The 23,925-nt window shown below is 36.9% G+C and overlaps 1 protein-coding gene across 1 annotated transcript; it reads right to left on the bottom strand.

The window, feature by feature from the left end:
• Positions 1-20,663: 20,663 nt before the first annotated feature.
• LOC136254703 (inter-alpha-trypsin inhibitor heavy chain H5-like) lies at positions 20,664-23,548 on the bottom strand. The gene is made up of 5 exons (XM_066047441.1): positions 23,035-23,548; positions 22,494-22,646; positions 21,687-21,824; positions 20,995-21,495; positions 20,664-20,940 (listed from the first exon to the last, which is right to left on the bottom strand). Exons 1-5 carry the CDS (start codon positions 23,096-23,098, stop codon positions 20,720-20,722), a joined length of 1,077 nt encoding a protein of 358 aa, XP_065903513.1. The 5' UTR covers positions 23,099-23,548; the 3' UTR covers positions 20,664-20,719.
• Between the last annotated feature and the right edge of the window lie 377 nt (positions 23,549-23,925).

Genomic DNA, 23,925 nt, shown 5'->3' with positions numbered 1-23,925 from the left:
GCTCCTGCACACTGAAAGCCTCGATGGAAACTGCACAGCTGTTTTGAAAACTTGAGCTAACTAATGTTATGATCAACTTACTGTAGCTTAGAAAATGGTATATGAGCAACGCTTTTTATTTATCTATTTTATTTATTTATTAAGGCTTTACAGTACAAGTGCTAAAGGTCTGTAGGACACCTGGTCCTACAGTCTGTTTAAAGTTGTTACATAAAGTGTGTTTGAAAAGGTGGAGAAAGGAGAAAAAAAACCATGACTGGGCTTTGAAGTTCAATTAAATAGAAGTTGCTTAATATTCACTGAAAGACTCCAACATAAGTCTCTTTAGTACTAAGAGACTTGTGGGTAACCACACATAAATAAATTAGTTATCACTATGCATGCAAGAATTTATTATTAACCAGAATTTGTTTTTGCTATACACAACAAAGCACAAATTAGTCAAAGACCTAGTCACTGTTCTTTGAGTGAGTGAAAGTGAAGTTGACTGTGCAGTTGACCACTTATATGCCCTAACACCTTTAACAGATTTGTGTCCTGTTCTCTTCATTATACCTCATCCACCAGTCCATCATGCAATGTAGTAGCACAAAGGTGCACATGATTCAGAAGTACCCTGGTAAAGAGACACTCTTTATGAGAGGTACTACTGCTAAATTGCAGTGACCTAGTGGACTTTTCTAAACCAAAATTCTTCAGGATATGGAAGTGGAGCAAGATAAAGAGCATTCAGATGGACAAAATGAGTTACAAGCTTATACAATTGCCAGTACCAGCCATTTTGTAAGGGTTAGCTTCATTTGCATGGTGAATAACCTCCATTGGAGCCACATTCATATGATATTTTCCTGCTTGGTTAGATTTATCTTCATTGTACCAAAGATAAGTATACTAAACTTCCTGGTGGCTCCACTAGCTGAATTTGACATGTTTTAAATCATAAATGTTTGTGCTCTTCACCACTTCTAGATCTGAGAGCGAAGAAGTAAACCATAGTGTCACTAAAAAGTTGTGGCAAATGGCCCTTTTCTCATAGGACATCCTCCATCTCTTCAGTAATAAGATCAACTTTCATTAATATTTTCCTGTGGAATTTAGTTGTTTCAGTTCTCCATCAAGAACAACTTGAAATTAAGAAAATTCAAACTGTTTAAAAATGTACATCTTGATCTCCAGTTCTTAATGCTTGCTGCAATCCACAGCATAATTATAATACTGGATACAAACAATCGGGACAATAATGTTGCCTGTTAGCTTTCCTCTCCTCCAGGACGAACCTTTGTAGCGAATACCCAATAGCACTAGTTCCATTGTGATAATTTCAGTGTCATTCCTGCCCTGGTTTCTTCTGGTGTTATTATGTTTCTTGCGGTAAATTTCCCATTCTCACCAACTGTAAGCCTACCAAGCAATGTTGGCTTTAGTCAGGATCCTCACTTTATTTATTTGAGGTAACAATCAGGGTGAAGAAAATAAAGGGTCGCTTGTTGTTGTCATCAAAGAAGTCACCAGATTGCACATTGAAACAAAAGGGAGCAGCTTGCTACCACTCGAGCTTCATAGTTGTTCCCGCTCAAACGTGAGTTCAAATTCTAGTGTTATCATCACTGAGTGCATAATCACCCCTCACAGCCAAAGGATCGCCTGCCAACAAAGCTTGCTGTTCGAATGCCTGCGATGTTGCTATAATTATACAAATAGAGCATCATCTTGCTCATCAGAATCATAACTAGTGAGTTGCATGGTACTTTTGGCTTGTATGTTACAGCTCCCAAAAGCTTTTTCCACAAATTATATAACTTTGAGGCATTGAAATGGTACAGCTTCTGGGGCGCTGTGCCCTCCAGACCCCCTGCTGCCAGAGATTTTATAATCTAGTCAGCCCCTTGTAGTATCTCGTGTATAGTTCACAAGAAGAAGATTAACAATTCATAATCAACTGTAAACAATCACGCAACTACAGGATGGAATGACACTTACAACCCATGCACATGCACTTACAATCACAATATTACATCATACACTATATAAAGTCAGTTACGTCACTACATCTCCTCTCCCCTTAAGTGTCAGACTCTTCTATGTAACGAGTGGGAGGTCTGTGAATTCTGGAGGGATAGCGACATTCACTTGTAGAGTCAGTTGAAACTTCGTCATTGGAAACACGAGGCTCTTGAATACTAGGGAACATATTCACATCATTGTCATTCAGTAATGGTAACTCTGAGTCATCAGTGCAACATGGTCTGAGTTGATCTTGGTGACAGCGAATGATCTTACCATCTTGTAGTTTCACTTTGAAAGAAACAGGACCAGTCTTGTCCACGATTGAACCAGATAACCACCTCTGTCCTTTACGATAATTCTTGGCATATACTCTCTCCTACAGAAAAGGTACAATCTCTACAATGTTGATCGTGTGACTCCTTCTGCTTCTGTTGCTTAACAACAACTCTCTCTTCCATATTAGGTTTCAGGAAATCCAGTCTGGATCGTAATCGTCTACCAATCAACAGTTCACTTGGAGAGATTCCAGTGGTGCTGTGGGGAGTAATGCAATATTGAAACAATAATCGGGAGATGCGATCATTCAAAGTTCCAGAAGACTGCTTATGAATGCCTTGCTTCACAACTCGAACAGCACATTCAGCCAATCCATTAGATGATGGATGGTACAGGGCTGTTTGAACATGGCGGATGCCATTCAGTCGACAAAGTTCCTTGAATTCTACAGAAACAAACTGTGTGCCATTGTCTGATACAATAGTCTCAGGAATTCCAAACTGAGCAAAAAGTTGTCTAAGGTAGTGAATAATGGCAGTACTGGTAGCATTCTCCATGGAAAAGGCTTCAATCCACTTTGAATGAGGATCAACAACAATTAACAACATTTTACCTTCGATTGGTCCAGCAAAATCAATGTGCAGTCTAGTACACGGGCGTGTGGGCCATTGCCAAGGATGAAGTGGCACAGGAAAAGGTGTGGCTCGGTTCTGCTGACAGTCATCACAATGTTTTACAACATCTTTAACATCATTGTCCAACTTAGGCCACCAAACTAAGTGACGTGCCAAGGCTTTCATCCTTGTAATCCCGGGATGACCACCATGTAATTCTGCCAAAACAGCACTTCGTCATTTAGGTGGGACGATGACACGGACACCCCAGAGAATACAACCAGCATGAGTAGAAAGTTCAAGATGTCTGTTCCAATAAGGTGTAAACTCACTGTCAACTTTCCTTGGCCAGCCTAACAAAATGTACTGAAACACTTTTGATAATACAGGGTCTGTCTTAGTCCAACTGGCAATCTGAGTGGATGATATAGGAGCATCATCCAATTTCTCAATCATCAGTACTAATTCTGCTGGAACGGGTGTACTAACAGGTTTGTCGGGTAAAGGTAAACGACTCATTGCATCAGCATTAGAATGCTTACTGGTTGATCGGAAAATGACAATGTACTCAACAAGGCCCAACGTTGAATACGACTTGATGCTTGACTAGGAACATTCTTTGTCTCACTGAAAAGTGTCGTCAATGGTTGATGATCTGTTTGTAAAATGAACTTGTGGCCATACAAATAAGAATGAAAACACTTGATACCATACACACAGGCAAGACCCTTCTTCTCCAACTGAGAATAGTTTTTCTCAGCATCTGCCAGAGTTCGTGATACAAATCCAATGGGCTTTTCTAATCCATCTGGCATGAGGTGTGATAAGACTGCACCGATGCCATAATCTGAAGCGTCACAAGCTAAACGAATCTCCAGAGTGGGGTCAAAATGAACTACAGTAACTGTGACAATGCCAACAGAGTCTTGGCCTTATCAAAAGCTTTCTGCTGTTCTGCTGTCCACTGCCATTGAACTGATTGCTTCAGCAATTTGTGCAAAGGAGCAAGCTCTGTTGACAAATTGGGAAGGAACTTTGTGTAATATGTCACCATTCCCAGGAAGAACTTGAGTGCAGTGACATTGGTAGGTGCAGGGACTTCCAAAAGAGCTTTGATTTTCTCTTCCACTGGATGAAAGGCTTGTGCATCAATACGGTGCCCTAAATAGTTACGTAACAGATTCAGTTAAGAACACACATTTGTTCCTCTTCAACTTGAGACCAGCATCCTTTAGTGTCTGAAAGACTCTGTCGAAAGTTTTCAAATGCTCTGCGTGTGATGAGGCAGTAATTAAAATATCGTCAAGATAGACGGCCACTCCAGGGATTTCTCTGAGGAGACATTCCATAACACGTTGGAATATGCCTGGTGCTGACAAGATACCAAATGGTAACCGGTTGTAGCAAAACAATCCTCTGTGAGTGTTTATGACCACATACTTCTTGGAGTCATCATCCAACATGATCTGTTGATAAGCCTGACTCATATCCAGTTTCGTGAATGAAGTACCATGGGCAAGTGTTGCACAAAGATCTTCAATCTTAGGGATTGGATAATTATCAAGTTTAGATGCTTTGTTCACTGTGACTTTGAAGTCTCCACAAATTCTTAGTTACTTGCCATCAGCCTTGAGGACAGGCACAATGGGTGCTGCCCACTCTGCATACTGTATTGGTTCAATAATACCATCTTTCTCCAATTGTGAAAGTTGTTCCTCTATTTTGGCTTTCATTGAATATGGAACGGAACAAGCCTTGCAAAATTTAGGTGTGGCTTGAGGATCCACATGAATTTTAGCTTTGAAATCTTTCAACTTACCAAGTCCTGGTTCAAACAACTCACTGTAACGATCCAGTAAATTATCCAACGTAATATCACTAACAACATTGTAAATTTGTTTCCAATTTAACAACATCCAATCACGACCAAAGAGACTGGGCCATTTCCAAAAACAACAACTAAACGGAGTTTGGCCTGTTGATTACCATACGTAACATTCACTTTCAACTGACCCAGAACAGAGATTGACTCTCCTGAGTAAGCATGTAATTTTACACTGGAAGGTTGTAAATCGACATTTGGAAAACTTGTTGAAATGTTGTATTTGAAATTATTGAGACTGTAGCACCAGATCAAGCTCCATGGAAAAGGGTTTTCCATTAAGCAGTACATCCACTGTAAATGGTTTGACTGTCCTATCCCCCACAGCATAGAGTGCTGTAGAACTGTCAACATTGTCAATAGGCTTAGCTGCAGTGTGGGTTGATTTCTTCTTGATTTCTTTTGAATGATTGGGTGGTTGGTCTGTTTGCTTTTGTCTACACATTTTCTTCAGGTGTCTCTGTTTACCACAGTTGTGGCATTTGGCACTTCTGTAAGGACATTGTGTTTGTCTATGAGAAGATTGACACACCAGTAGCATTCCTTAGCAAAGCCCTGCCCCAGCCTATTTGTTGCATCACAATGCGTGGGTGAAGCACCACCTTGTAAGGACTTGGCATGTCTGGCAGCTGATTCCATCCTGGGCAATGTCAATGGCGCCCTTGAAAGTTAAATCTTTTTCAGTCAGTAGCCGTTTCTGAATTGTTTCATTCCCCAGTCCACAAACAAATCGATCTCTCTGTGCTTCAGGATCTATGATCAAGGTGAGCTCCGAATTCACAATGAATTGTGAGGCATTGTAGTTCCGCGGCAAATCGTTAACAGATTCTCTGGCCTGCTGAGTGCGTCTGTGAAAGTTAAAACGTTCGGCAATGACCAGCGGCTTAGGGTCATTGTGTCCTTTGAGAATTTCCACTATCTACGTGAATGACTTCTCAGCCGACACTAGGGTAGTCGAATTCCTCAGTATAGAGCGTAGCTAGGTCTTTGGTCCTATGGCACTTAAGAATACTGCAACCTTCTTTCCGTCAGCAACCTCGTTGGCCGTGAAATAGAGATTAACTCTTTCAACATAAGCGGTTATTGAGTCGTTCCTAGGGTCAAACTTAGTTAGCCTTCCCACTGTCAGTCACGGTAGGAGTTTCTGCCATCAGGATCCCGTACTCGTCGCCAATGTAGTATCTCGTGTATAGTTCACAACAAGAAGATTAACAATTCATAATCAACTGTAAACAATCACGCAACTACAGCAAACGGCTAGGATGGAATGACACTTACAACCCATGCACGTGCACTTACAATCACAATATTACATCATACACTATATAAAGTCAGTTACGTCACTACACCCCTTCACTTCATCTACTTACTCTGCCACTGAGACATATGATAGGACTACGCTTGCAGCACTGGTTTGCTTGTCAAGTTGAAGTATATCCAGAGGAGTCCCCATGACTGCTCATACTGTCCTTTAATAGTCTCCTCATTGGAGCTATGCACCTATACATATACTGCAGCTGTCACATACCTATCGTGATTTTATCCTGAGGTTGCAGGTACAACTTCCCACATCTATATGCAGGCACTGTCAGTCAACCTATTCAATTTAATGGTTAAATTTTCAAGGGAGTAGCTAACTTTCAGTGGTGATGACTTTGCTAATCTATGTACAATGTACCTAATCTATGACATGCAGCTATAATCCATCAATTACCAGGCTTTCAATGCAGGATAGTTAATGAAACATTCTTGACTGCTCTATTAGAACATTTTAATGCAAGTGACTGCTCTATTAAAGTGTTTTGATTATTTTAATAGAAGGATCTAACAAATAAGCATTGTGCTGTAAAATCTAATCCATATATTATTCACATTACCAGGCATTTTCCATTGGTCATTCCCATTCCCACTTTCTGTTCCCTGTTTTCCTAGAATTCTAACACCTTGTGCTATCTGCAAAGATAAATGGGACACAAAGGAGGACACAGGTAAATCCATGAAGCATGCATTTTACGTACTACAGTATGCCTAAAGGTACCTGTCAGGCTAAAGCAACACTGAAAGAAAAATCAAGCCCCCTTAGCTGTTATCAATTTATGCTTGTAGCTATACCACTAACAAACCACTAATAACAGCAGAAAAATACAAGTCGAGTAATTGCTTTGTTATTAGATAGATCTACTTGTTCATGTGCATACTGCAAGCCACTAAGGAGCTACAGAATTTTCATAATACAATTATATTAAAGTATAAAATGTGAAAAAAGAGGATTTTTGCTCAGTGGTCTACATATTTTTGTTTAATACATAAGAATGATTTGCTAGTCTTTTGATCTTCGTACACTATGTATCTTGTTATACTGTAGGTTGAGTTACTATCATGGCTGGTATGACTGATGACACTTCCATCATACCAAATGGCAAAAAAAGTGAGTTACATTGTAGTTTGAAATGTGTCAGTATCAGGTGACCTGATTATAGGAGGAGATACTCCCACCATGCTGGATCTATATAACAGTGTAATTGAACCATATGCAGCAAAATGGGAGAGACTAGGAACACTCCTTGGTCTGGAATATCATAAAATTGAGATTATATCTAAGAATAATGCACACAATCCTGACAGAGCAGTTGATTGCTGTCGTACTATGCTTAAAAAGTGGTTAGACAATGCGCCCTCACCCACATGGGGTAAACTAGAGGACGCTGTTAAGAAATTGTCAAACATGAGTTCCTTTGCTATCATTCCAGGTATGTAGATACATGCAGACTAAGCTATGCATTCATATATAATGTGCACAAAGCTAGTGCATGCCCATTATGAATGTTTTCATTGTCACAGAGAAATTTTCACGACTGGTTTAAAGCGGATGTATAGAAACATTCTCTTATATATATATATTAACAATCTAGAAGACTGGAGATAAGTGCAATAAACAACTATTATTGTGCAAAATCGGTCTTATTGCCTATTCAAAAGTATCAAGAAATGCTGACTTTAAGTATTTGATGTGTTGTAGTTCACCAATGGTTGAAGCTACATGTACATACCAAATATTCACATGTTTTATATACACCAATTCCTTGTTTTCCAGACCATTTTAGATAGTTTTTAACTTCATGTTTACTGTATCAGGCGAGCTCCAACAGGGGTGGTGGTAGGGGGTGGAGGCAAAAGGTTGCTTATAAATTGAATGCGTTGGCCAAATAAGAGCCATTCAGTCTTAAAACTGACTAAAATTTGCAGCAAAGCTTTTTATTTATTTAAACCACGGAGCTGTACAGCCACATAGTGTAAGCAGCCAATTAATCGAACATTTATTTCCACCACATGTACATACCTTCTCACCAAATATTCCTGGATTGCAATTTTTGGTAGAGGTATTCTACTTAACTTCATTTTCCTGTGTACAAAGTTTGGTGTCAATAGGTACCTCCCCTAACCAGTAACAGCAGAAAACATGCAGAGTCTTGTAACCATTTATCAGAACCCTGGGCCAATCACTGGAACTCTGTTACGTAGCTTGCATGCTTCAGTTACTGGAAGATTACTGGAAGATTATCAAAAACAGCTGGCCAGTATGTCACACCTACAGCCACCAAAAATTCCTATATAATTGTGGGTGCCATCCATGCAAATTTTCAGTATGTCACACAGTAGTTACAATAGTTTTTATAAAAATGCACACATAATTTGCTTGATAATACAACACACAGTTGTCATTTAACAGACCTACAGTAATTAATATTGGAACAACTAGCTTCCTAGGTTCTTTTCTTTCCTCTGTTCTTGTTATTAAGCTTATGGAAATAATGCTGAAAATTTTCATCATATTCTATTCTGAATTCTTCCAAAAAGTTAACATTGTGCTTTTATTATTCTCAAAATTATTCCCAACTTTTCTTCACTTTTGTAACTAAATTGTACAGCAAGACTTTGAAACAGTAAAAACTGTTAAATCTGGCTGTATAAATGTTTCAGAAAAGGTATTTTGCTAGTAAAATACTTAGTGACTAGTGCAATTAGTAATGAACTATTCCGCACTAATTCTATCAGAGTAAGTGACTGCTCTATTAGAGTATCTCGATCTTCATTGTATATTTTATGCTAATTATGCTCTAAAACTGAATCAAAATTCTTGAATAATGCTCAATTCTTTTACCCCATTGTTATTCCCAACGTTATTCAGGCATAATTCCTGCATCCCAACTTGTTATCTTAGTGGTTTCTGGATGTTAGCACGGCACGAGCACGGCAGCATGCTTGAACTCCAGCAGCAGAAATGAGTATTGGACACACTGTGCCTCTCTCAATAGTTGGCTAGATAATTTTACACTATTCTTGACTATATTCTAGTCATTGAAAACAGCCGCCATACCATCTTAGGTCATGGTTCAAGTCTCAAGTTTAACCAGAAGCTGTACCAGTCTGGCAGCGCCCGCCCCTTCGCTTTTTGAGTAAGGGTCTGGTAACCGTAGTATATGGTACTTGTGCTACTACCACTATAGTGGTAGAGCCAATCAAATCGCAGCATCCAGTTTAAATAAGTATTTGTAACGTAAACACGTAGTTTGCGCCATTAATAACACAATAACCATAGAGACCGAATTCGGAATAATTGGAAAGCAGCTGATACTCTCCGAGCGAGACTCCAAGATACACACGCCGTAGACCTACGTTGAGAAGTATGAAGTTTTGTGCTTTCTTCGCCGAGTTACAACAATCTGAAAACATGTAATTTATTACGTCACGTGCAATTTTAAACCGCATTTGAATTCCGTTCACACAAGTACCATATACTACGGTTACCAGACCCTTACTCTAAAAGTGATGGGGTGGGCGCTGCCAGACTAAAGCTGTACAGTGTTTATCTGTGGTACTTTCACCAAGTGCAGGCCTACATCATGTTGTTTCCTTCATTGTTTGGTGACTATAATATTACAGCAGCAATTGAATTTGGCTGTCATGGCCTTTTAAAGTAACAGGAGCAAAGGCCATTGATGGAGCCAGCAGAAATTGCTTCCAACATAACTACAAACCTATACAGTGAAGTTACATAAACTGTTTACCTCTGTCCAATTCTTTATCACAACAATCAGTAGAGTTACAATCATTGATATCATCAAGCTTAATAGCATAACTCACCAGTTTTGACCACCTAAGGTTTAACATGCTATAACTCAGGCATCCAACATTGTAGAACAGCAAAAGTTTCAATAGAGCCACGTGTATTATCTCCCAGCACTCACAACAAAAATTGATCCCACAATCAAAAGTATATGGTAATGTGATGATTATAGTGATCAATCATCTCTACTTATTATCGGCTTACATATTAAGTTTGATTAGCTATTTGTCAACCAATTCCAAGAAACGGAGCATAACTTGCTATGAATTTGCTCAAGTAATAAAACTATACAAACAGCCTAACCACTAACATGACAAGGGTCTACACCTAAAAACAATCACTTTAAACATACCGTTCAAGAGATATGCACATGTTTAGTTATATAATTTTTACGTACATTCACATAAAAGTTCACACATGTACATGTAGGCCATCTTGTACACATTAGCTAGTTGTGTATTCAGAAGTTCTCATTAGTGCATATAATATATATATATATATATATATCAAGACACACGGTAGTGTGTCGTGCGGCCAACAAAGCCGGCGACCACACCGTGAATATATTTACAGGAAGAAAGAAAACAGCTTTTTCATGCGTGCATAACTCCATGGCCTCTTCTCCAAAGCACACCATTTTTGCATTATAGCTGTCCCCCAGGCAGGGTATGCCACACAGCAAATTTGATTAAATTCGCAACAGCCATTTGCGAGATATGGGCGTTCAGAATTTCATTTTAATTTCTTTGTTTTTTTCTTCTTATGCCATACGGGGGCTTCGATTTCTTTTCGTACACTTTGCAATAATTGCTATAAAATGCAAAAATGTAACTCGATTGCCTTGACCTTTGGCACAAATGAAGAGCTTGTAATGGTGGATTCACGTGCCAAGTTTGCTTTGAATCTGAGTAATATTCAAGGAGTTATGAGCATTTATTCATGTAAATAAAGATCAAACTTCTGTCACAGCTACAGGGTAAACTGAGTATAAAAATAACTTGAAAATTGGTGCGTAGATAGGCTGATCAGTCATAGCAGTGCCTTGTGATAGTTTGAATAGCAATAGAGTTACAGCAACCAAATTATAAAGTAAAACTAAAATCGTGGGATCAAGATACTCTAATAGAGCAGTCACCACAGGGTAAAAAGGTGTACAAAAATGCCAAAAAAAACTTACCAGAGTTCAAACCAGGGACCTCCATACCTAACACCTACATCCTTAAACACTGAACCACTGCTACCTTGGCTGATCACCTCACTTAATTTATGCTTTATAAATGAAATTTCTAGTTGAAATCTGCTTATAATCAAACGTTTGTAATTTCATAGATCTACCAATAGAAGTACTAGATTGTTCTAGAACATTCTATGTATGTTCTATTAGAAGTCCTCAAAAATGTGCACTCTATTAGAGTATTACAATAACATTATCAAATATTGAATTAAATCATGCAATGAAATACATTTATAAGTCTGTCTTCAATAATCATCATTGTATCTACATAGAAAAGAAGAAATTCGAGTAAAACAAACCTCAAAGTCAGACATAGGCTGGTTTTGGGGCCTTATAAAGTACAAAAAGGAGTGAAATCAACATAAAAACAGCCAAGCTGTAAAAAAATGGTGCGGCCTTAAAATGCCTGGGTGAAGTGAAATCAAAGGTGGTGGCCAAGAAATGGCTGCAATGATGTTAATGCTAAAAAAGTGCATTATTAAATTTTTTTAGCATTAACATCATTGCAGCCATTTCTTGGCCGCCACCCTTGATTTCACAACTTTTTTCACTCAGGCGTTTTAAGGCCACACCATTTTTTTACAGCTTGGCTGTTTTTGTGTGGATATATATATATAGTCCTCTATCTCCCTTATCAACTTTCCAGTACGATAGAGGAAACATCATGGTTAGCTACTATACAGTTCAAAGGATATGGCTATATGTTTCACCAGGAATGTATCGAATCCTATGGACAAGGGAGCATGTAACTTTGTAAAGAGCGAAATTCAAACATGGCTGCCGTTTACTACTGTAAAATAAGTAACTTTCAAAATTTCCTAATTATGATATTATGCCAGAGGCGCATGCTCGAATACATCATGTTTTTTCTGCGACGAATCGAAGCTATGGAAACAAAGTTCAATGGCACGAGGGAGGAATAGTAGTACGTGCTTAGCAGGACAGTCTTTCCACAGTCACTAATCACGTGAAATCATGCTAAATTACTCCACTTGACTATTCCAAGCTCTACCTTCGACTTTACAATCTTCCTGTCAAAGCAACTTTACAAAAGATGATGGAGTAGCAGCCTATTCAGTGTATCCCTGTTATGTGTAAGAATGATGTAACCAATTATATACAGGTAACACTAGATGCCATGTTTGAATTTCGCCTGTAGTATTGGTAGTGTACGGAGTTACACACTCCCTTGTCCATAGGATTCGATGAGCTCCTGGTTTCACCTACTGCACACTTGTCAATACAATGGTGTATGCCCATAGGCAAGCGTCTATCTCAAGTAAGTAAAAAGATTAAGTTAACAACTTGTATGGGTAAACAACTAAAGTGGAAGTGTCACAATGATGCAACAATACCTAAGGTGGAGTTGTGGTTTCAATAATAGCATTGTTATGCAACTTTGAAATGATTTATACTTTTGAGTTGGTGACACAACTATCAGAAAATTGCTAACCCAGGCAAAGTAACTACACACTTTAAAGTAAGCACCAGTGAAAGCCTTCCGTCTGACAGTAAGTTTATTTTAAATTTCTGTATACATTACAAAGCCTACAAAGATTACAAAACGGCACAAAGCTTACTTAGATGTAATGCACATGGTAAAACTAATATGTGTTTGGAAAACCATACATTTGGGCACATTGGCCAAATTTCTTTTTTATAGTTAAAATGAAGCACTGAGTGGTTATCTACCTTGTGTGAAAAGTTTGTGATGATGCACTGAAGCATTCCAAAGATATGACTAATTTACTGTCTAATACATAACAAACTAACTTTTCATTATCAGTTTATAGAACTGTAAAGTGATCAGGTGTGACAAATTGATGACAAATCACTTTGTTGGCAAAGATCTCTATTCTTACAATCTAAACGGATGAAAAGAGATCCTTGAGAGTTTAATCATGTGTTCTTTGTGCTTTTCCTCAATTAAATCATTTGTATTATTGTCTAAAGGCAAGAAAATGTTTGGTTTTGGGAATGAACAAATCACCCAATTTGTAAGTTAATTGCTTTCCCATGCACTGTGAAACTACTACATGGTCTGATATAATTGAGTATATCTCCTAGAATGAAGGAGCTATGGGTGTGAAATTTCACAACAAGAAGGCTTAATAGTCCAGCGCCTAAGCCAAATATTCATTCACTTTTTGATAAAAGCACCAATTTTTTTAACAGAGTATATGGAGCGTGCACTAAGTGTTTTAAGAAGGGGAGGCACGTAAAAAGTCCTCAGGAACACCCCTTTTTGCACCCTGACAAGAAACTATTTGTTACTATTAAAAATCAATCATGTTTCTATCAAGTTAACTGCTGGGCCTAGTATCATAGTAGTACAAAGCATACAGCTGGAACATAATAGCCTATTAGTAATCTATATAAAAACAAATAGTTTTCTCACCTAGGCAGTAAACAAAATCACTAAAATTTCCATTTGCAGGGATTCTGTTAAAGTTTTGAACCTTCAATGCTGACGATTGTGTAGTACTATGTACAAGGATCATCCTGATGTGTATCGTTTTTTTATTAAAGGGGTATAACAAAAGTTATTTAATGCTAAAGTTTTAATAGGTCACAGGTGGATATCTCAACAGAAAACCATGAACTACAGCAGTTCAATTATCAAGCACAGAGCTTGAACAAAAGGTCCCTTGTCCTGATACTGGGTATATACCATATGAAAGGTAATTAAATTTCTAGTTTAATGAAGGCATGCGCAGATGCAAGATATTTCAACATCTTGTTATCAAGTTACAGCACTTTCAATTCAGTGTAATATAGCATAAGCAAGAAAAGCACAAGGATGAGTATTAAGGAATTTCTTAGTGCTGTGATAATGCTCAAAATAAGCATAAAGGAGCTGGGTTCCAATGAAGTGAGATGTTGAGCACTAAGAAGTACCTTATGACACATCCTTGTGCTATTCTTGCTTATGCTATATTACACTGCATTGAAAGTGCTGTAACTTGAGAACAAGATGTTGAAACAACTTGCAACTGCCTTCATTAAACTAGAAATTTAATTACCTTTCATATGGTGCCCAGTATCAGGACAAGGGACCTTTTGTTCAAGCTCTGTGCTTGATAATTGAACTGCTGTAGTTCATGGTTTTCTGTTGAGATATCCACCTGTGACCTATTAAAACTTTAGCATTAAATAACTTTTGTTATACCCCTTTAATAAAGAAACGATACACATCAGGATGATCCTTGTACATAGTACTACACAATCGTCAGCATTGAAGGTTCAAAACTTTAACAGAATCCCTGCAAATGGAAATTTTAGTGATTTTGTTTACTGCCTAGGTGAGAAAACTATTTGTTTTTTTATAGATTGCTAATAGGCTATTATGTTCCAGCTGTATACTTTGTACTACTATGATACTAGGCCCAGCAGTTAACTTGATAGAAACATGATTGATTTTTAATAGTAACAAATAGTTTCTTGTCAGGGTGCAAAAAGGGGTGTTCCTGAGGACTTTTTATGTGCCTCCCCTTCTTAAAACACTTAGTGCACGCTCTATATACTCTGTAAAAAAATTGGTGCTTTTATCAAAAAGTGAACGATTGTGTCGATTTTAAGGGCTTATGTACTGTACTATAATAGTTGCTTTATCAGAATATGCAAAAAAGTCAATTAAAAAAAAAAAATCACAGAAATTTTCAATTGAGTATTCCCACAAATTTTGCATGTCAGGTGCCCAAATGTATGGTTTTCCAAAATATGGTCACATATTTACACAATGAGCAGCATGTGGAAAACCCCTATATCATTTCATACCCATTGGGGCTTGGATGACGGAACAATCCCAAGTTAAAAGTGCATTATTGCAGTATTTTGTGCCAGGGTTCCATTGGGGAATATACAGAGAATTTTTTAATTAAAATATCTCGGATACTGGAATGCCTATATGCTGGAGAAGGTAATGAATTAGTGTAAAATATGTGAAAATTTGGTATGCATAGTTTCAACCATTTGCAAGCTACAAGCCTACAACACACTAAATACTAGAACCTGCAATATTTTTAATGCCACAAAATGCTCATAAAAATTGCGACCATCTCAGCATAAATCCACCTGGTTCACACAACTTCAGCTAAGTTTTTTTTTTTTTTTCTCAGCATTATGTCTAATATCCAACAAACGGTTAGCAAACGTGTCAGCCTACCGTGGTGCGTAGTTGTGGAATTATAGTGCTAGATAGTGGGAAGAGCAAGACAACCAATTTGTACAGCAACTATACTGAAAATAAACTGCATTCACAGCCCCTTAGTCTACAGAGTTGGGATTTGGCTTAAAATGTTTACTAACCAAGGTATACTGTAGTTAGCAATACTGTCACTTAAATAATCGTATACATATGAAGGCAGTTTTATGTGAAAACCAAACTTATGCAAGTGATATATAACTTGCATACACTACTAGAGTTCCATCCTTCTCCTCTTAGTGGAATAAACACTATTTATCCTAAAACTTCTTGCCCCCTCAGTCCCCCTAACAGTGTGTCCTAGCTATAAGCCCTACTTAATTTCCATTAGTGTCAAGTAATACCTTCTCAATGTGTATTACAGGTGACTGTCTGGTGCAGAAAAGCCTTAATATGTAATGTGACCAACAACTTATTGCATTATTGCATAATATTATACAGATAAAGTATACTATAATCCTTTGCTATTGTTTGTATTATTGCTTTATAGAAACTGCAACTGCGGTGGTAACAGAAATGTCATCTCAATTGAAAGGCTATTACATTGAAAAGGGATTCTCACCAGACAAGGATGCTTGGCCCCCAGAGCAACCTAAAGAGTACACAACACTAACCATGATCCACCACAAGAACCAGCCCACCCAGGAAAGTGTCATTGCTTTGGCTGAAGCAAAGGTAACTGGCAAAGTTGAAGACATCGTAGCAGCCACAACAAAATCCAGAAGCTCACGTGGCATCAACTCGCTTCAGGAAGCACTTTGTGAAAGCAACAGCATTTGTGAAATTTCTGACATTTTTGCATCAGTGGATGATCAACACTCAAGAACTATACTTATAGAAGGTGCACCTGGGTTAGGGAAAACAGTCATGCTGAAACAAATTGCACAAAAATGGGCAAAGAAAGATCTTTTAAGAAAAACACAGCTACTGTTTTCATTAACACTACAAGATCCAGCTGTGAGGAATATTAATACAATTAATGGTCTGGTTGAGTATTTTTGTAAACTCCTTCAAATACATGTAAATGAGGCAAAAAAGATAAGTGAAGTTTGTTCCTCATATATTGTCAAAACTAAAGGAGAAAATGTTACCATTTTGCTTGATGGATTTGATGAATTGCCACCTGAAATGCGCCAAGGAACTTATATTGCCAACATCATACACCATGAAGTGTTATCTTTATCTACTGTAGTAATTTCTTCTCGTCCTCATGCTTCCAGGGAATTGCATGATAGCTGTAATATTGCATGCCGTGTGGATATCTTGGGGTGTACAAAGAAAGATCAGGAACATTTCTTCAAAACTTCACCGGAAGGTCAGTCAGGAAAGTTTGACTACTTGATGGAATATCTTGAAAAGCATCCTGCCATTAGCAGCCTCTGCTACATTCCATTTATTATGACAGTGTTGTTATGGCTATTCAAATATAGAGGGAACAAACTTCCCAGCAGTTCTGCACAGCTGTATGATCACTTCATTTCCCATACCATTTATCGTTACCTCAAGTCGGATAAATATCTCAAGTCAGATGAATACCGCAAGTCAGATGAATACCACAAGTCAGGTGAACTGAAGGCCTTTGAAAGCATTAAAGACATCAGGAATCTTCCTGGAAAATATCGGGAGGTAATGCAACAGCTTTGCTGCAATGTGCCTAACAGCTATGAGTAAGAACCAACTTGTCTTTTCTGAGGATGAAATAAAATCTGTTTGTTGCAAAGTTGACAGTGTACCAGGTGCAATTAACTGTTTTGGGTTACTACAAGCAGTAGAGCATATCAGCAGTACTAGTGGAATGCCAACGAAGACATTTAACTTCATACATTTTTCTGTTCAAGAATTTCTTGCAGCTTACCAAATAACTTACCTTGATCCTAAAGATGAATTGGCTTTTATCCGAAATAATTTTTTTTCAGAGTTTTATGCCAACACATTCGCAATGTATGTAGGTTTTACAAAAGGCCAACATTCTTCTTTTAAAAAGTTTCTTTCTACGTATAGTGAAGGTGTTATTGATCGCGCATTGTCATTTTTTTCCACAAGAAAGATTACTAAAAGATTTTTTGATGATCACCGTAAATCTCTTTGGCTCTTCCAATGTTTTCATGAAGCCAATGATCAAGAGTCGTGCGATAGCATTACTGAAGAGTTACGAGCTGGTGGAGTAATTGATCTGTATTGCTCAGCCCCCAATACATTACTTCCTAGTGAATTACATACCCTTATAGTTTTCCTCACAAACTCAAGAAACAAGAAATGGTTGAGACTCAGATTACTTCTTTGTCATATTGGAGATGCTGGTCTGAAGTTGCTCCATCAGTCACTACATGCTGACAACATAATCATTGAGGAGATTTCTTTGAGTCACAACTCACTAACTACAAAATCAACACAGGAAGTTGCTGACATTGCGACTTTCTGTAAAACAAAAAGATTAAATGTTTCATACAACCAATTATCAGATGGGTTGGACCTATCCAGCAACTCTACATTAGTGGATCTATATATGGAAGCAATCCAACTAAATTCTGGTGGAGCTAGAAATCTGTTTTCGTCATTATTAAAAAACAATAGAAATACTAAGGTAACACTACTTGATCTATGTGACAATTACATCACTGATGAGGCCTTGCCTGAGCTAGTATCATTTCTAACCATTAATAAATCACTGGAGAAGATGCACTTGGGTGGCAATTATTTTACCAAAGAAGGTCAAAAAGTAATAATAACATCACTAGTGAATAATAAAACTTTGACATTTTTAGGGCTCGGAACACCAGATTATACCATTCTTGGATTGCTTGTATCATTCCCTGAATACATCTTAGAAAGTCAAAAACTGGTAAATGACAAGAGGGAATCCAATTTAAAATTAAAAATCAATTAGTTTTATACCAAACTGTAGCATTCCAAGCCAATGACTGCTAAAGCTAATGTTACTATTATTTTTTTAGTATGCATGCACAAATAAGTATCAGTATATTACTGTATATTATGTACGTATATAATTTATTTATTTATATATATATTATAGAATTATAATAGGTAAGGGGTGTTATGATGTATACTATCATCAATCAAAGCTTTATATCTCACAGTGGAACAAACTATGTGTGTTTGATTTTCAATGCTTGGTCTAGCTCACTTACAGTAAATCTTGCAAAATGTACAGCAGGTTCTGTCTATAATTATAGGGCACTGCTTTTTAAGGCAGTAATGTATTTGAACCGAATCATTTTTATTAAACCATTAAACAATGGGTAACCTAAAGAGACACCAAAATTCATACTATTGCAAATTTAATCCCTATGCATCAGTCATATAGCAAGCTATGACTGAAGCAGTGATTAAATTTTTTACTAGCAAAAAGTTAACGAATATGTGAGTGGGTAGAAAATCAGGAGTTTTAAATGTGAGTAGGCAGAAAAAGCTATGAACACCTACATAAAGAGCTGTGAATACCCTACACCTGCAGTCATATATTAGTATTCGGTGTAGGCAGCCTTCCTTGTTTCACTGCATTTTATTCTATAATCTCTACCATATAGGTCCAACATATACTGTATAGTATAATGGTACAAAACTTTGGCAAAAAATCTTTGATGAATCACTCACTACATTTTATCACATGTCTCTAAACATCGCATAAAGATAATCATGACTGGAAATATAAATTGGCAGGAAAAAAAATTGGCTAATTAATTAGGAAATGTTTTACACCACAAAATTTTCTACAATACAGTGAATGATGCATTCGAGAAATTAAATGTTAGAAATTAAATGTATAAATTTAGTTGGCTTTATAAAAGGCATTTACTCATGCCCAGATAATAGATGTTAAATTACCTTGATGTATGACATAATCGTTTATAATGTATAAGCAGAATTCTCAATGGAGAGATACCTTAAATGAGTTGCACCTTCAAGCATGACAAACTATAAAACACTGATTAGCAGAATGAGCTGCATATGTGACCGGATTTGCGAAAAGGGGTCTTCCACACACATCCAATTTACCAACTTTGACAATCCATAACTTCAGATTGGAAAAAGATAATGACTTGAAATTTGGTCAGCACTGAGTACCAACATAGCTTAATAGATGGAGAAAATTTCAGGCATATATGCTACTTGAACACTGAGGTATGGTCTTCCAAATTCATAGAATTGGATGTTTGTGGAAGACCCCTTTTCGCAAATCCGGTCACAAATACTTGTTCTTTTACATATAGTGAAAGAACAAGTATTTGGTAATCTGATGAGAGTTAAAATTTAGTACTTCATTGGCATGTACATAAGTAAAATCTTACATTCAAACAAATTTAGCAGGTAAAGGTAAACACATGTATATTATATACGCCTAACTCTACCACCAGATTGTTAAAGCACTGTAGCTCCTACACAAGTTGTGATCATTGAATATAAGTATATGCATAGTGCAAAATGCTGTAAAACAGGTAAAGAATTGACTAGCTAAGTTTAAAGTACGTAGGCCTGAGTCTATTATACTGGCAACATTGGAAAACATTAATATAATGCTATTTAGCAAAATATGTAGAACTTCAAACATTATCTGAAAAATCTCTCAGAGTCTTCTAATAAAATTACCTCTTTAAGCCAATGAATGGGCAACTGAACATACTAACCACTGTAATGAATTACATCATTACTAAAAATTTGATTGTAGCTGAGCTATTAAATGATAGTACATTCACTCAAGATTGTCTCACAATAAATATTGTATGCATGTAAATGTATTAATGCATGTAACAGTTGTAGCTTTGGTACATCGTTCTACTAAAATAGTTTTAAATGAAAATGCATTAAAGCCAACACAATAAACTTCTCACCGGCAATTCCAAAAAGCACAGTCGGTAAGTGTTAAAGCATAAAAGAATCAAGCCCATAGCTTATTGAAAGTTTAAATTTTCCCATGCACTGATTTTATCTACTTTTGATAAACTGAAGCATGCAATTAAACATATTATGTAACGTAGAAATGATCTATATAGCATCTTTGCATAGTGGTCTATATAACAGCAAAACGCTGCACTAGTTTTACACTACATACATACTGGTTGTGATTTACAAGCAATTTAAATTAAATACTGTACCTGGCAATTCAGAAGTATTATCCCACTGGGGACCCAATTCTACTTTGCAGTAATTAACTGGTAAGCTGATAATTAACTACATACTGCAACCATGGAGCAATCAGTCAAACTGTTTATATGCATACTAGTATACGTACTAAAAAACACATGATATGTTCATTATTGCTACTAAATACAAAAGAATCACAATATAATAATGTAGTTAAATGTCTAAAAAGTTTCCAGTTAGTTATGTGTGCAGTACAAAATAGCATTGTAGGCTAATAATTTTGGGCAAAGAGATTTTGCACAATATAATCAGTGTATGTGCCTTCTATGACCCCAGTGGCTTGGTTATCTGTTGATTTTCCGTACCAGCATTCTACATTAGACTTCAAGTAAGACCAGGCAGGAGCTTTCTTCACTGATATTGGTTTACGGCCTTGAAATTTCATCAAATTATGTTCACTATCAACTTTTACATCACTGTTAAAAAATTGTCCTACATAAATATATCACCAATACAATAACAACCCAATGCTTTTGTTTTACTTACCAATCAAACCATGTGCATCCTTGGTGAGGCCAGTGGTCCGTGTTAATAGCATGTCTAGATGCTTTTTGTAAAATTTTACTTCAAAATCAATTCCTGCTTCAGTTTCAATACTCAGCCAAGCAGATGCATCCTTTAGTTTGGGTTGTACTTTACTGACAATAATGACTTGTACTCCATTGGACACCTTGACTGTTACTGGTTTATCCTTGACAAATACCAGACTATTGTCAACCTTGACACTGTGATCACGTGCAGTCACATTAATAACAGTAGTATTTCCAGTTCTAGGATTCTTCACCACCAATCCAAGATCTCCTAGGAAGGTAGAAACGTTGGCAATAGTTTGACTCTCTTCCTCAGCAGGCAACACAAATACAGCATTAAACTGTATGTACTTATCAGAGATCAAGTTGAAGGCAAAGTCAGGTATTCCTTGCACACTAAAGCACATATAGTCACCATTTTGTAATGGTAAAAAGAAGTGTGGGTCTTCTGCAGCACCTGTAAAAATGTATTTGCATACAATATAATCCCAAGTATGTACCTGACTATAATTTATCAATATTAAGGTGACAATTTTAAATCAATGAATTCGCTTTCACTAATAGTGTGGCTATATTATTACAAATTTAGTACACACATTCATAGACATATCACTATAGATAATTATACTTTAACAATTAATTACTCACTTCCGCAGACACAACAATTTGGTGGGGGATCATTGGTAAAATATCCTGGTCTAAAGGAGGTTGGTGGAGCAGAACGACAACAAGAGCTTTTTGATCCAGTCAGTACATCTCCTTGACAGCTTGCTGTATTATAACAAGCTGTGACAGACAAATGCATATCACATAAAAACACCGATTTACATGTAGCCTATAACCAAAGCAACTGATTCTTGTTTAAGAGTAATATACGTATATCTATACATTTCATGATTAATTTGTGCATAACTACAGTATCTTGAAGCAACTTTTCAGTGAGTACCCAGCTACAAGGCAGTTTCAGGAGAGCCCTGTTTGGAGTTTACATCTGCATAGGACATTGAGAAAATAAGGCCTTCCAAGATAGACCCATTTCAGATAAAAACTTTCTTTCAACTTGATTTTACTAAGATATAGCTACATCAAATATTAGCATATTGATGATTTCAGCATTCATAAATGCTTTAATAAATTAAGTTTAGTTTGGTAATAACTACTCTAATAGAGCAGTCACTTGGTCACAACTAAATTACCTAGTCTAATGAAAACACTTTAGTTAGAATTATTGGCACAATTTTGACACAAAGATGTGAATAAGTGTTTTAGTACTGCAGTACTGAGATTTCCACTCGTATTCTGTTTGCTATAAACAAATCATGCATTGACCATTTCTTTGGTCTTTAATATAGCTATGATACTTATTGATATGAGCAAAGTGTGCAGAAATTTTCTTCAAATAAAAAAATTAAAATTACCAGAATACATATGAATTTAAGTACATAATTTACTCACTTCCACAATTATAACAAGTGCCATCCAAAGGGTTTCTGAATGACACACCAACACCTTTGTTATTATCACCACAACAAGCATCAATGTTGGTAAGGTCTGTTCTCACTTCAGTAATGCCATCATCTTCACAATTGGAAGTTTGAGTGTAGCAATCTGCATGAAAAACGTATGTATAAACCAAATGACTTATGTGTCTTAAGTTGCACTTGAAACAGAAAAATTTAGTTTGTTTTGCTCAAAGTATGATCTAGCCTATATGATTTGAATTCTATCTTTCTGAGCTTCACATATTTGCCAACTTTTATAGCACAATTGTCACATCCAAAAACAGATGCACAAGTGACCATACATCTGACGAACATTACTTGCTAGTATGCTAGAGAAGAGGTAACATCATAAAAACAGGGAAAATTTATAGCAGTGGAATTGAAGGAGCTGATGAACAGTGCTGGTTGGTTTGTTTCCAGTGACATCATTAAGAGAATTTTAATAGATAATGTATTGGCATGCAATGTAACACACATCACACATGGTTGCTTACATGATCGTGTACATTGTCTGCAACTACCATCACCTTCAACATGACTATAAGAACCTCCATTCATACAGCAGTCCTCTATAAGATGAAACTTGAGAAGGGGTAAAGATAAACACTTACACAACACTTATTGTATCATTTTTGTATGTTGTCATTACTTTTTTATAGTGTATCATCAGGATTCAACTTTACCAAAATTGATGTTGGTTAATGAATGTTCTATTAGGTCATTTAATGGATGGTTCTCTAAGTGATATATACTTCATGTGTCATGCAATGACATAAATTTTAATCCACTGTTATGTATGTGTTTGTTTATGTTTGTTGATCTTGCAAGCGAAAAGTTGCTCTGGTTGTGGTACAAACAGACACCGTAACATATATACATCTTGTGGCATCGTCAGTACTATAGGGATAAGGTAGAGGCCACCATGAATTGCCATGCAATATAATTATGGTGACACAAACAGCTAACACAGTAAGTTCTTGATTACCCACATGCTTGGTTATCTGAACAGTGTAAGTGACTGCTCTGTTAGAGTATTTCGTTAGCTGAATGTTCTATTAGAGTAAGTGTATGTTTTATTGTCGACACAGAATGAGAGCACTGTACCTTAATAAAGATTTTTTGGGTCCAAGAGGCCTAGGCTGTTGCTTTTAAATCCTTCGTGAGGCCTGTATGTGAATATGGTAGTGTTGCTGTTATGAGTACTACAGCCACTCACTTATCTAAACTTAATGCAGTACAGAAAATGGCTGAGAAACTGAGTGAATGTGCATTTCCCTTACTGTATTCTCACCGTGAGGCCAGTGCTGTGGGCCTACTTTGTAAGTTGCTTGATTTGCAATGTCGAGGGCCTCTACAGCAGTTTTACCCAACTTTGCCACTGTTCC

Source organism: Dysidea avara, chromosome 4, assembly GCF_963678975.1.
Source record: "Dysidea avara chromosome 4, odDysAvar1.4, whole genome shotgun sequence".
NCBI lineage: Eukaryota > Metazoa > Porifera > Demospongiae > Dictyoceratida > Dysideidae > Dysidea > Dysidea avara.
The sequence above is the reverse complement of the archived record's forward strand: the minus strand, read 5'-3'. Positions and strand labels throughout refer to the sequence as shown.